General features: G+C 36.2%; 1 protein-coding gene across 1 annotated transcript in view; it reads right to left on the bottom strand.

Moving 5' to 3' along the window:
- The window catches only part of CWF19L2 (CWF19 like cell cycle control factor 2), a 77,412-nt gene that overhangs the window by 23,944 nt on the left and 38,986 nt on the right, over window positions 1-14,482 (bottom strand). Inside the window, exons 11-12 of the mRNA XM_054384371.1 lie at window positions 2,772-2,897; window positions 1,438-1,575 (exon numbers count right to left, since the gene is read on the bottom strand). Of these exons, the coding sequence (XP_054240346.1) occupies window positions 1,438-1,575; window positions 2,772-2,897 (264 nt within the window). The remainder of the gene's footprint in view (window positions 1-1,437; window positions 1,576-2,771; window positions 2,898-14,482) is intronic.

The raw sequence follows: 14,482 nt of genomic DNA on the forward strand, positions 1-14,482 counted from the left end.
AACCAGAACTTGAGAAATTCACAGCATTTCAAAACTGAATAGGAAAAAATAGAACAGAGGGGAAAAAATATAAATTAAACACAAATATTTGATCTCCATTCAGGTTTGCTAGTCCTCCTTGCATTAATAAATTACTTAATACAATGTCAAAAATGCAAAAACTAAACCAAGGAAAACTGAGCATGCTTTAAGTGTCCAACATTATTTACAGTTTGAAGTAAAGAAATTAGGAATCAATAAATATGTGAATGAACAAATACTCCTCATGAAGTTCAGAAATTTCAGGGGCAAGCCAAGTACATTACTGTATAAATGCACTTTTCTCAGAAAAGTCCAAATAGCCTTTCATTTGAGTTTGGAAAAATCCATTAAAAAAAAAAAAAAAACCACAACAAAAAACCCAACAACAAATTAAAACAGCTTCTCTTCCTGAGAGCACTTTCCACTGTTTTCACGGGGACACTGCAAACATTTGCTATTACCGGACTCAGTTAGCCCAAATTAGCCTCATTTTATTTTGACATCTCTGAAAAGAATCAGAGCTCAAAAACCAATCCTGTAAATTGTTCACTGGAAGCAGTCTCATAAAGACATCAGACTAAACACAGGATAAATTCAGCACATTAGTAAGAATTTCAGAAAGTCGTGTTAATAATGATTTATGAACTCACCTTCAATGACCAGATTTGAGTTAAAGACTTTTTTATGATTCCATTCCACTTATGTTTTACTATAGACACACACGCTCTAACCACCATTTCTCACAAATGTTACCTCTTCTAACAAAAATACTTAGTGGAGGAAAGACAATACAAGACCAGAAAATGGCAACCACAGCTCTGTTACACTTATGATGCATAAACTACAAAGTTTTATTGTGTCCTTACATTTTCATTTACTGGTAAATATTGACATGCCAGATATGCAAGTTAATTATAGTTAACAGTTTGTACTATTACACAGGTTCTGAAGCAAAGTTTTGGGGTTTTTTTGGAAGGGAAGGTAAAGAAGGAAATCAAATACTGGCAACAAGACATTTATTTAACCAGACTCCAAGGTTCAGTCTAGATGGAAAAGACATTCTAAACACTAATAAAACACTGCTTTTATTCATCACTAATCTGGGGAAAACCTCCTTTGTCGCACATAAGTAAGCTACTAATGTATTAATGTTCAACACACTCAAAGTGTTGAATTCTACAGGCAGAGGAACAGCACATTCACCTCTGTGAAGGAACTGAATGCAACACATTTCCTGCATGCACACAGGTTTCCAGGAATTTGAAATATCTACCAGGACCAACTTACAACAGACTTGATTATTAAGACTGTTCTAAACCAAAAAAAACCATACCTAGAGCACTGAGGCCTAATGTCCTCCCTGATATTTCTAATCATAATATGCTTAATTAAAAAGCCATATACACAACAGCTTACCTTTGACGCCATACGCATAAACAGCGAGCTTTGATCCTCTGCTGTTCTCATTTTCTCATTTTTGACCAAGTCCTTCAGGTCCATACTATCATCATCCTGAAAATACCTTACTCTTTCTTTGTCTGTATGAGTAGGAATCTGGAAACAAAGATATTAAAAATAAATATTAACTAGGTGAGAAAGATCAGCTATGAAACACAGTTTCTAATTATTTCAACAAGTTTAAAGAATCATAAGCCTAGCTAGGCACATCTGAAACAATTAGGCTTGCTGCTTCATTTGACCTAAGGAAAAGAACATCTTCCCCTTTCTTCAACTGCATTTAAATGAAAATATAGCCTCTTCCCACAATCATTGTATCTTTTGTATCATTAAGCTATCAAAGCTACAACATTACTACTCAGGAAAGATGTATAATAATTCACTGAAATAGTTAAACAGCTTACAAAAACAGATATTGCAAAAAGTGATCTTCATTACTTACAGAAGCTTTTGAAATGCAAACTTACAGACACTATTGAAACACAGTACTGAAAACTTGCACAAATGTGGAACCTCTGGTGAGAAATGTTGTGATCTTAGAGTGCACAAGAGAAGAGATTTTCTTCTAGGGCAGGAATAAACTAAATCTTGAAGGCGCACAGGGAATGGTCACTAACAAAGTAAGATGGCATTTTCCAAAATGGAATCAACAGGAGGATGACAACCAATTCCTCATCCTCTTGTGCCTTTTACTCCTCCAAACTGATCTGTCCTATTAATCAAGGACAATACTACTTGAAATATGAGGTACTGTCATCTCCTCTTATCCTTAGAAGATCCAAGTATTAGCTTGTTTAGCATTGCAAGCAACCATCCCACAAAGAAAACCAGGCTTCCACGTCCACTGTTCCCCAAAGCACTGTTACAAAGATTAGGTCATGGTTTCCTTTATCAGCAGTAGCAGTATTTCTGATCTGAAGAAAATTAGCCCCTGAGACCTGTCTTTCTCAGGCAAATCTTTCTTATTTTGGAAATACTCACCTCTGCTAATCTTTATTATTTGCATAACTTTATGTAATATAAATTAATGGGCTAGTAGACGATGATTACTTGAAAAACTTACTTCTCCTTGAATGTGTCCTAAAGCCCTAAAGTGATCCCTAGGGAAACAGTCTGAAAATCAACAATATATGCCTAATAAATACATACTGTAAAACTTAATTTCAATCATCTTATGAAAGGAACTTCTTAACTACCTTTTGACATTCTGACCAGACATTACAGCATCATGAAAGTAAGACTACAAAACAATTCCAGAATAACACTTTAACACTCACATTTGTAAAACTTACCATCTGTCGCTTTCTCCGTCCTCCTTTTGGCTCCTGTGGTTCAGTTGGTGCAGCCACAGGCCATGCCCTTCCACTATGATCTGTTCTGACAAGGACCACTTGTTCTTCTTCCTGACGGCTTGAAGCCTGTGTCAGATTTTAAGAAGTTTAAAACAGATGATACAAACAAAGCTAAAAGAAACATTTAATCCACACTAAATGGATTAAATCTAAGTGTTAAAAATCCAAAAGATTAAGTAACAGATTTATTATAATTAAAAACAAACATTACACAAGGCTGTCTTTTCCATATTCAAAAAGAACAGAACATTAAACTGATATTCAGCTACTTAAGTGGAGAGTTAACAAATCCATTCAAAAAAAGAAACAAGTTTGTATTCTTGGTTCGTTCTCATAAAGCTTCAACCCCACCTGCCTCAAGGAATTACCTAGAAGTAAAATTACCTTGTTTTTCTCAGTGGAGTTATGCATGCCCAAAACTGCTCCCATTTTGCCAAACGGATTTCTAAATATCTATTCCATATCAAAACCCAATCAGAACACCTGGACTAAGCACCCTTATTCCCAAGATTTATCCCTAGTTGACTTATTTAGATCCAGTGCTCACTAAAATTCTTGAACTCATTAAAAGAGGCTGTGGCCACAGATGTAATTCAGAAAAATATATCCTTCTGTAAAAATATTCTAGAGGAGTATCATTCACTGATTTAACTTCAGTGCAGCTCAGGAAGATTACAAACATATCTTCCACCAAACAAAGAGAGGAGGACGAGGCCTGGAATAGCTGTATAGCAGAAGTGAGGAACAGCCATTGAGGACTCTATCCACACAGAATTTAGGATTCCAGTCCTCAGACAAAATACCAGGGAGTAGAATGAATATATCCATTTCCCAAATGACTGCTTAAATACTTCATTACACCTCAGCTATTGCAATCCCAATTTTTAGGTACTTACAGTTGCACTATTGTTGCCACCTGCCTAAAGTGAAGCACAGGAGTGCTAAGTGCTGTTCCATACTACTCCCTTTATGTGCTCAGCCCCCCTCAGACCTTCATCTGCTCCTACCAACTACCTGCTCATTTGGGATGGAAGTTACTACCTTTTCAGCTGATGGACATCTGTTCAGATCCTTCCAAAACACAGACAATAGTATACTTCTACTTTATAGGGGCATTCTCACACTTAAATAAAGACATATCCATATAGAAATAAAAAAAGAAAATAAAAAAGAAACTCTTTACCAGAAAAATTGGCACTTAACTTTCAAAAAAGATTAAGAATTACAAAACCCCAAAAAAATAAAATAAGAAAGCCCCAAAACTCCTTCATTACACTACAAAGATGTTTAGGTAAATTAGTTGATTAAATGAGAGCAAATAATGGGAACATCACTAAATTTGGTGATATTAGGACAGACTTTGTCAAATCTTATGAATAACTTTATTAATCTCAATCTGAAGCTATTTTTCACCAAACAACTGACATCTGCTTTACATCTGCTGTCCTTGCCTAAAGAAAGCTTGTCCCAGAAACCCCAAAAAAGTCTGAAAATTCTGTGGATATTGAAGTACACTAGCATGATTTTATTTTTCCAAGAAAAGTAAAATGAAATTAGAAGTTATGGACCAAAAGGCTGCCTAGGTAAGCAACTTCTCTTCTATACCACCAAAGGCAAATTTCATTTTGCAAAGCAAGCCAAGATGTCCAACACTGATCTGGGTGTAATAAATCTAAGCGCCAGGTTCTACACATTGGCCACAACAATCCCATGCAGGCTCAGGACAGAGTGGCTGGAGAGCGGCCAGGCAGAAAGGGACCTGGGGTACTGGTTGACCGTAGGCTGAACATGAGCCAGCAGTGTGTCCAGGTGGCCAAAAAGGCCAATGGCATCCTGGCCTGTATCAAGAATAGTGTGGCCCTGTACTCAGCACTGGTTAGGCTACACCTTGACTACCGTATCCAGTTCTAGGTCCCTCAATTCAAGAAAGATGTTGAGATGCTGGAATGTGTCCAGAGAAGGGCAACAAAGCTGGTGAGGGGTCTGGAGTACAAGCCCTGTAAGGAGTGGCTGAGGGAGCTGGGGTTGTTTAGCCTGGAGAAGAGGAGGCTCAGGGGAGACCTTATTGCTGTCTACAACTACCTGAAGGGAGGTTGTAGCCAGGTGGGGGTTGGTCTCTTCTTCCAGGCAACCAGCAACAGAACAAGAGGACACAGTCTCAAGCTGTGCAGGGGGAAGTTTAGCCTTGATCTCAGAAAGAAGTTCTTCACAGAAAGAGTGATTGGCTATTGGAATGGGCTGCACAGGGAGGTGGTGGGGTCAACGTTCTTGGAAGTGTTTAAGAAAAGACTGGATGAGGCACTTAGTGCCACGGTCTACTTGATTAGTTAGGGTTGGGTGATCAGTTGGACTGATCTTGGAGGTCTCTTCCAAACTGGTTGATTCTGTGTGAAGTAGTATTGTGTATATATATTCTCTGAAAATATTACTTCCAGTATCAGCCAGGTATGTGCTTCGGCTGTTTTCTCTCTATTGTGAGAGGGAGAAAACGTGATTCATCACAGTAAGTGAAAAAAGGCCTTGTACCTTCATCCCACACTTGCCACAAAACCTGACTGGAGACAGAGACAACCAGAGGGAAGGACTGTGTTTTCATGTCATCACTCTGTTGTTCAGACAGGTGCAAGATCTAGTTATCACTATTAATATGAAAACACAACAACTACCAAAAGTCTAAAAATAAAAATCAGCATTAGAATGAACAAAGGGCAACAGGCTGGAGAAAGAATACAACATGAGCAAAGAGCAGCAGGATGCACAACACACTTGTAAATGGGATACAAATGCCAATGCAGCTCTCCCAACAGAACTAATCAAATCCACATGTAGAAGCGGCAGCAAGTAGCAGGAGTTAAATGATATGAAGGGAAAGATATTCCTGGCTGAGGATTTCACATAAACTGGACCCTTCAGAAACACTAATTATTCACTCCATCCCCACATCTGTTGCTGAGACAAGAGAACGGATGGAAATTTTTCACAAGGAATGGCTACAACTTATCCATTCCCACATTTAAATTTCACCACATTGTATACATAATTTTTCAAAAAGATAAATCACTAAAAACAATAGGCATCATAAGAGAAATTCTGCAGCAACTGCATGGCACAGTAAACCTCAGACTCTTATGTCAACGTACAAGCATCTAATTCCTTTTAAAAATACTCATTCCAAGATTTAAGTGTCTTCACTAAATTTTTCTAAATACAGACATTTCAAAAAGGATGACATTGTTGAGCAGCCTGTTATTTTCCCCAAATGAATGGAATTCACAAGTGTTCTACATGTCAAAAAAAACAGACTTTATGTGCATTTGTGTGTTTAACAACAGTTAAACTTTTTTCTTCTCATTTCTGCATGCCAGCACAGTAACATACAGGCTGTAGAGGAGTATCTTCTGTATCTGAACCACGGAATGAATTGGCATGGGAGGGAAACTCAGTAATTAAGTTCCAATGAGCGATTTCAGCAGGCTTTCATTCATGCAACATGAAATGATGCAGAAGATAAACATTTAGATACAATATATACAGCTGGCAAGTTTTTGTGGGTTTTGTGAAGTTGTTTCTTTTGTGTTTGTTTTTTTTCCCTAATTTCGAAGACTCCAGAGTCCTGATACAAGGCACATGAGACTGACCACAACATATTTACATTTAATGTTCCAGAGAAAAGGAAAGACAGTATGACAGTAATATTTAGCTTCAGAATACAAAGGGGAAAAAAAAAAGAGCAGTCCATCAAAGACAAATTAAAGCAGCAGATAAAAGGATAATTATGGACAGCATTAAGACTAATGTGAAGTAATGTTACAGACTAAAAGTAAAAGCATGCTATGGTCTAGAGATGAATCCAATGGATCAAATATGCCAGGCATGATTATTCAGAAAATTAAAGATGTTATTAGAAGTAAAGACATCTTTCAGAATCAAAATCCTGTCTGAATAGAACTGAATTAAAAACATAGCATAAATACAGAATGTTAATTGTGTTAAAAAACAAGACCAAAGATGATTTTGAGGAGGATATCACTAACAATACATACTAAAGCTGCTTCTAAAGCAGCATCAGAAGCCAAAAGCTTTCTGCTAGAAAAAAATAAGATGCTCAAATGCTTATAGTAGTATGAGAAGGTAACATTTGAATAATAAATTAATCATTTGCATTCTAAGATTTTCCTACTGAACAACTCTTTTTTTTCTTTTAAAAACAGAATTAACTTTAGAAATTGAAATATCAGTAGAAGAAAGCTGCCATGAAGAGCTGATTTTCCTTAGAGCTCCCAAAAAAGAATTCCAACATATAATATCTACATCCTTCAATATGCATTGTATCACCTAAATTGGCCCAGCACAAAAACAACAGAGGGTGGCAATACATAATACATATTATTAAATGTTAAATTTGAAACTGGGGAAGACAGACACCATCCCTGAGTTTTGTGACAACTGCTACAAAAGTAATATACTTTATAGGCTGAAAGGAACAAAAAGATAGTGTGCATTTACAGAATGAGAGGGGAATTGCTTGTTGCCATTAGTTAGGGAACATGCATTTTACTTCAGGCCAAATAAATATGCAAAGTACACAGTTGTTCTCACCAAACATACAAATCACTGTACAGTGATTAACACCCACTTGAACAAAGCAGACAAGTCTGGGTTTGAAAGATAAATGCTTTAAATTAAATGCATAAATAAATAAAATAAAGTTCTGAAAAAATATTTTTTGAGCTCTCCAGAGATGACGTCTGTTCCATAAGCCAGCAGGGGGAAATGAAAAATTTCAGCCACCAGGTGCACATCTCAATTTGAGGAATAGACACTGGAGTAGGTGAACAAAGGGAGTCAGCAAAGCTGAGTATCTGAGGTAGGATCTACTCAGTTGGAACTGGTTTTCAGTGTTAAAGAGAATAAAATATTATTGGTATGCTGTGGGACAGGGAGAAACTTGAGCTAGGGAAATCAAACTTTTTTGTAATTACTAAGTTAACAAAAAGCTGCATGCTGCTTGAGTTGAGAACTATCTGCAAATGTTCACTGAGAGCTACACTAAAGTAGTACAATCACAGTATAATGAAGGAATAACAAAGCTCAGCAAGTCTTCAGCAAGGAACAAATATCTACCTTCAAATGCAAGGTATGGGCAAATTAGATACAGGACTATGCACACAACTTGTTTCCTTCCAATGGACATGCTTTGCATTCTGGAAAAGCCTATCCTTATCATACAAAGTAAGCATCTAGAAGACATCTAGTATTTCTCACAGAGTGCTAGATGCAGCCATTCACTGCCTCCCAATCTCTTCCAATACTTTTTCTTCTCCCATCATCAACACAGTTTACCTATCACCAGTGTTTACCCATCACCACCATAGTTACCAGAAGGATAGGTCAATTCCATTTAGAAGAAGCAGTCTACCTCTTTCAGAGATGGGTGTAAAGGCACATCTCATCATTGAAGAGTCAGTGCAGTTACTGCCTGGAGTCCCCACAGCAACACAGCTTTCAAAGCACCTGAGACATGCTTCAGTCATTTGTTGTGAATAAGGGAACTGTCAGCTTAGAGGTAATGTTTAGAAAATCAGTAGGTAGACTATTCCCCATACCAACACTAAAGCATAGATCTCCCAGCAAGGTGAAATAAAATGATCAGAGGTCTGTACCAGCAGTCCACTGTACAAAACTTGCATCTTTGATTTCGGTTTCTGTGGCAGTTTAGGCTGGGTGCCCCCTGCCACTGCCGCATGAGATACACCTCTGGTGCCACAGTTTCTTATCACAGAAAAAAAAAAAAGAGATAAATAAATAAAAATAGCAGCACAAGAAAAGGAAATGGGAGCAAACTTCTGCCTAGGTTAAGAATCTAGTAATTCAAGAAAGATTCAGTACTCACTAAATAGAGTAGTAAGCCATCGCTAATGCAACCTTCAAAAGTACTAAACTAACACAAAATGGGATTAAAAAATAGGTTTTACAAGATCAGAAAGTTGGTCTACCATAATCGGGACCTTGTACTTAACAGTGAGGAGCATCAGAAAATCTAATGCAGACTAGCACAGAAATGAACTGGAAGATCTAACAGTATTTCAACAGGTAGCCCTAAATCTATGTACAAAGCATGAGACTAAAAAAAAACACCAAAACAAAGAACACAAACAAACAAAAACTCCAAACCACAGCTCTTAAATAAAAAGATTAATTATTAGGTACTTAGATAACCACTAATTGTTTGGTCTCTGTCCTTTCTTTCCTTCGGTAAGTGACACAGGTCAATAACATATTATGTAAAAAACTTAATTTCATCTTGTTGATATAAAATATATTGCTCTTTAAACTCAACTATTCTTTGTTCTTATATTCTGAAAAGTAGTATTTTAGCTAAACTGTTAATCACTCAGAATAAGTAATCCAACCTTCTTATTCATCTCCTGTTTATATTGAATGCCTCCAATCATCCCTGCATTCAAAAATCTTCCTATTTGCTTTCAGCACTTATTTTCTTAGAGCATCTCTGACATCGGGCAATCAGAAATATGTATCATGGAGTGGAATGGATAAGTGCACAAATCTCAAATCACATTCAGTAAAAGTCATACTGCCAGCCTGCGAAAGTAAGATTTGAACTAGAAATATGTAACTTACAGCGGCTTGTAACATGTCCAGTGATGTGTCTTGTAAAGGCAAAAACTAAAGCAATTAAGACTCAACAAATTATTGGATCTCAGGAAGCCACATAGCCCTGCAAATACAACCTTTTAAAAGGTGTAAAGAGACAATTTGGCATTTTAAATTGTTAGCTATACTTTGAAATGATTAGTCACTTAACCATATCATCAATGAGCCACTGTAGGTATGGGATGCAAGAAAAGTTTTGAAGAGTAAGGACTACATGGCTTGTTTCTATAGCAAGAACATCTGATACAAAACATATGTACTCAGATCATCAAAAAGAAAACTCCTGCAGTATGTTGGTTCTTAAGTCCACAGACTTCTAGTTTATCTTATCAAAAGACAGAAATGTGATATACAGTTGAGCAGGTGCTAAGCAGAAGTTTGGCATATACAAATAAAAATAGCTTTTACTTAAATGAATATAAAAATTTCATAGCAAGTAAATAAAAATCTCCAAGTGAAAATATTGCAAGTTTCAAAAATGTTCAGGCCTCAACATTCATTATTTAGAAAAGAGCTTTACCTTAGCTCTAGCACATGAGGCATTTTCAAAGAGTGTAGTATCATAAAAGGCAATTTTACAAACTGAAAGCAACAGACTAAGCCAATCAAAAAACAGTAATTTAGGCATATGAGGGAACTTAATAATGCATTTTTGTTAGACAGAGTAGTAGTCCAATCTGAAAAATTATTAAAGGAGTATATGTAGAAAATGGTCTTAAAAAAAACAGAGAAAGAACGTGGACTACTAGATGTTGCAGAACAAAGACTCAGTTCTGCATCCTTTTAAGCTTCCATTGATGCACTTCTGTTATTTTGGGAAGAAAACAAAATACTTGCAAAACCAAGGAGCCCATAACCTCTTCTAACCTAGACAAGCAGAATAGAATGACAAGGCTAACACTGACATTGGTAGCTGCAGTTTCATTCCAGACACCAGTCTCACTCTCCACGGTTGTCAGTGCAGCACCTGAGAAGAACCTCTGTAAAATCTCACACGTGCAACTTTGCAAGCCATGCTGCTAGCTGAAAGTGTCTCATTACCCAGATGTGCTGGCCCAAATCCAAATGTCTTCATTTATTTTAGCAAGATGGGTGCATAGTTTAATTGCTCCTCTTAAACAGCCTATTGCTATAAAATATTTCTGGTTTATGTTAGTAGCAATGGCTAAAGAGACCTAACATGTAATTACACTAAAGACTGGGTGGTGCCAACAGTCATTAGTTGATCAAATTCTCCTTTCGAAATCTCATTTTGATCACAATCATTGTGTTTCATTAATTAAACACACAAGAGATATTAACTTATGGCTCACCCTTTTATAAATGGCTTTAGGTGTAAATAATTTTAAGTCCAAAAAGGTTTAATATTGTGTATTTACCAAGGCTGCAGAAGGACCAAAAGAAACATTAGTGAGGTTCTAACATCCCATTTTGGATTGGAAGTATCCTTTCTCTTGGGGTTGAGGAGGTGTCAAATCTTTAATAAAACACCAAATTTATTCTGAGGAAACACAGTGAAAGGGTAGACACAGACAGTAAAAAATATGCAGAAATTCAACATAGTATTAGGAGAAAACAGCTAGAAAAAAATTACACCGTCAACTACAAGAGCTGAATGGCACCGGCAGTCAGCTTTTGCTTCCAGTGTCAAAGCTTACTCTAAAGCTTTTGTATTATGAGTTTGAACTCTTAAAAGTTTTATCTGCTCTGCCCTTTAGACTTGTTACATACACCGAAGTCAGTATGATTTCACATCATTTAGTTACTGATACAATTTCTCCAGTACTTTTTAATTGGAAAAAATCCTAAAAAATTACATTCAGGAAGCTGCGCCACTTCGTATCAATATATTTTTGTCTTATAGTTATCTGTGTCGTCTTCTTACGGACATCACCAAGAGTGTTCACGAAATACACTCACCAGAAACTGTATATACCTATTCTTTTTTAAAAGTATGCACTAATGATATTTTTGTTCTGCTAAAGTATGTCCACTTCATTACTCCCTCTTCCAGTTAGAGCTCGTCAAATAAATATGAAAACCACAACTTTTACTGAAGAAAGAATGGCAGAGCCATCCTGCAGACACAATTCAAGCGTGATAGAACACCAGGAATTAGAAATTATGATGAGCTGAAAACATCTGAAAGTAAATAGGCCAAGAGCCATCTGCTGCTGTATCTCACCACCGTCTGAAATTCGAAATGAAATCACAGATTTTTATTGCGCATTTAGCAAGGATCATTAATCCCCAGCATTCGAGCTTTTAGACAAGTGTCTCAGCTTCTCCTTTTCTGAGAAGCAGTTTTCCAAATTTTTTTAATGATTCTTTATGTACAGTAACTCTAAAAGCATTACTACAACTGTATTTAAAGTTCTGCATTGGGTATGTCACAATAAAATGTCACTCAACTATGTATTACTAAAACATATTACAGGTAAATTGTGACAAGCAAACATTTTTATCACAGAAAAATATGTGGTTATAGTCTATTTCCAAACCTAAAATTAAACATGTTGGCACACTAACAATTTTGAATGCCAGTTTTGAGGGTGATTTGGGGTAGGTGTTTTCTGTTAGTTTTAGTACTGACTATTTTTCTTCTTTATTTCAATTCCTGCACCAAAGTATGGATAAATAGATATTTTTTTACATATACAAACACATATCTACATACACACACATAAAAACACACAACTTTACTTCTACATAACTGGTTCTTTTCCCAAGAAATCGCTGTAGTTTTCAAGCTACTTTTGAAAAGGCTAATCTTGAAAATATGAATAAGAAAACGTTCTCAATTTTCCCTATTATCATTACTGGAACCAAGAGAATATTATTTCATTTTTTTTCCCCACAACTGATTTGTCTCAGCTACTCCTGATGTCACACAGTTTACTTGTCTCAAGGTAACTGTGCTGCAAGTAATTTCTCTAGATGCAGCCGTTTTCATCCTGTCTTTCTTAATGCAGAACTAGACACAATGGCATGCAATGGATGGTACTTTATCATAAATAGGATTTGAGGCATAAGTCAAGATGCTGTACTCAGTTTCCTTTCTGAAAAATGGTGTGATAATTCTTCAAAAAGAAGACAAAAATAAATTCACTTATATTGAGCTAGGTTGCCCAGAATTCTCTCTCAGTCTGGGCTCTAATGCATCTCATGGATACAAATTAAACATCAGACTTTCAACGTATCAAACTGTAGTTTCTAAGAGGCTGCTTTGGAAACCAAATCATCCTTATAATTTACACTCAGAAAGAATAATTAAATATTTTTTTTAAAAAGCCAAAGTATTCAAAATACAGGAAACTTAATATTATGGAAGTTTTCAGCAGAGAAGACAAGCCCTAACTAAAACTAGCTAAATGAACTCTCCGTGCAATCTAAATTTTCTCCACCTGAGAAGCACAAGCAATGGAATGGAGAGTGCTACTTTTACAGATGCAACAGGTAGCCTAGAAAAACTATTCTCCTTTAAAGCAGCATCATGTCAGTCAGATGCCTATTACAAAGTGAAATACAGTGTCTCCCAACATTGAAGACTATTGCTCTACAGATGCCCAGAACGCTCCACAGAAGCATTTCACACCCTTAATTAGAAAAACTTCTGAAGTTTTTTGTTCTGTTTTGAGGACTACACATATCTCTTGTGGAACATATGTGTATATTTACATACATTATGTGTGTATACATAAAACTGTACCCATCTCAATCACTGCTTTACTCCTTACACTTCATTCATTAAAAGAATCATAGCAGACTGAAGCTGATGGACTTAACACAGAAAGTTCAGTCATTCAAATTAAGATAAGCTATGCATAAATCATTTGTGTTTTCCATACAGTTTCCCAAATGTAGGGCATAAAAGCCTGTATTTGTTTCTCTTTTTCAGAGCTTCACTCTCATGTTTTAAATACTGTATGATAGTATATTCTCTACCATGTTATTTTCCTTCCACCTTTTGATCAATGTTGCATTGATTTTGTATTTTAAACACAATTTATCATTATTAAGAACTGTCTCTAGCAATTGCCCAGCAGAGACTACTTGTTTCTTCCTGCATACTGATTAAGTGCTATGGAACATAGCAGCAGGTTTAAGGCTGAGAAGTATTTTTTCTTAAAGGCCATATATTCTATTTGGAATTGAAAACAGTTTTTTAAAAGATGCATCCCCTTACACTTCATTCATCCACCACCATTAAGCAAGTCCAGCTAATTTTGTATCACATCAGTACACTTCCAGATTAAAAAATAAACACAATTAAGTCAGTTTGCAGCAACACAAAAGGAAGCTGTTTTTTCATTTAGCAGATTTGACTATAATTCTTATGCAGGGACCATAAAGAAGAAAGCATGGGAAAAAAAAACTGAAAAAAAAAACCCTGAGAAAACCTGAAAAAGCAGAGCACACAAATAATGCACATCATAAATTGTTTAGAATGATCATAAAGAGCATTTTCCACATATAGAGTAAAACATAAAAGCAGTTATACTGTGTCAACCTAAAGTTCAACATGTCTTCTTCAGCACCAGCCAAAACTGAATGCCTTCAAGTATTTGTGCTTCAGCAATTAAGAGCCAGACATCATTCATCTACAGTCCTCAAGAAGGTTATTTTTCATGAACTTGTCAAGTCTCTTCTTGAATCTACTTAAGCTCTCAGCATCCACAATATCCTAGAGCAGCCATTCTGTGAAGAATCATGCTTCTTCCACTTGTTTTCAATCTGCCTTTTCAATTTGGACTAGATGATCACTGTAGGTCCCTTCCCTCTCGCTCATTTACATTTTACCTTCCAAATTCTGTACCATCAAAAAACCCTCTCCAAATTATTGTGCAGCACTTTCAGGTAACAGAAATGCAAACTGTACCATGGTAAACCATGAACACATTGAAGTTATTTTCTAAATGCTGAAGTTTCTGAGGAGCTTTCTCAGCTTATGGCATACAAATACATGGTGGTGTCCT

This window comes from Indicator indicator, chromosome 1 (genome assembly GCF_027791375.1).
Source record: "Indicator indicator isolate 239-I01 chromosome 1, UM_Iind_1.1, whole genome shotgun sequence".
Taxonomy (NCBI): domain Eukaryota; kingdom Metazoa; phylum Chordata; class Aves; order Piciformes; family Indicatoridae; genus Indicator; species Indicator indicator.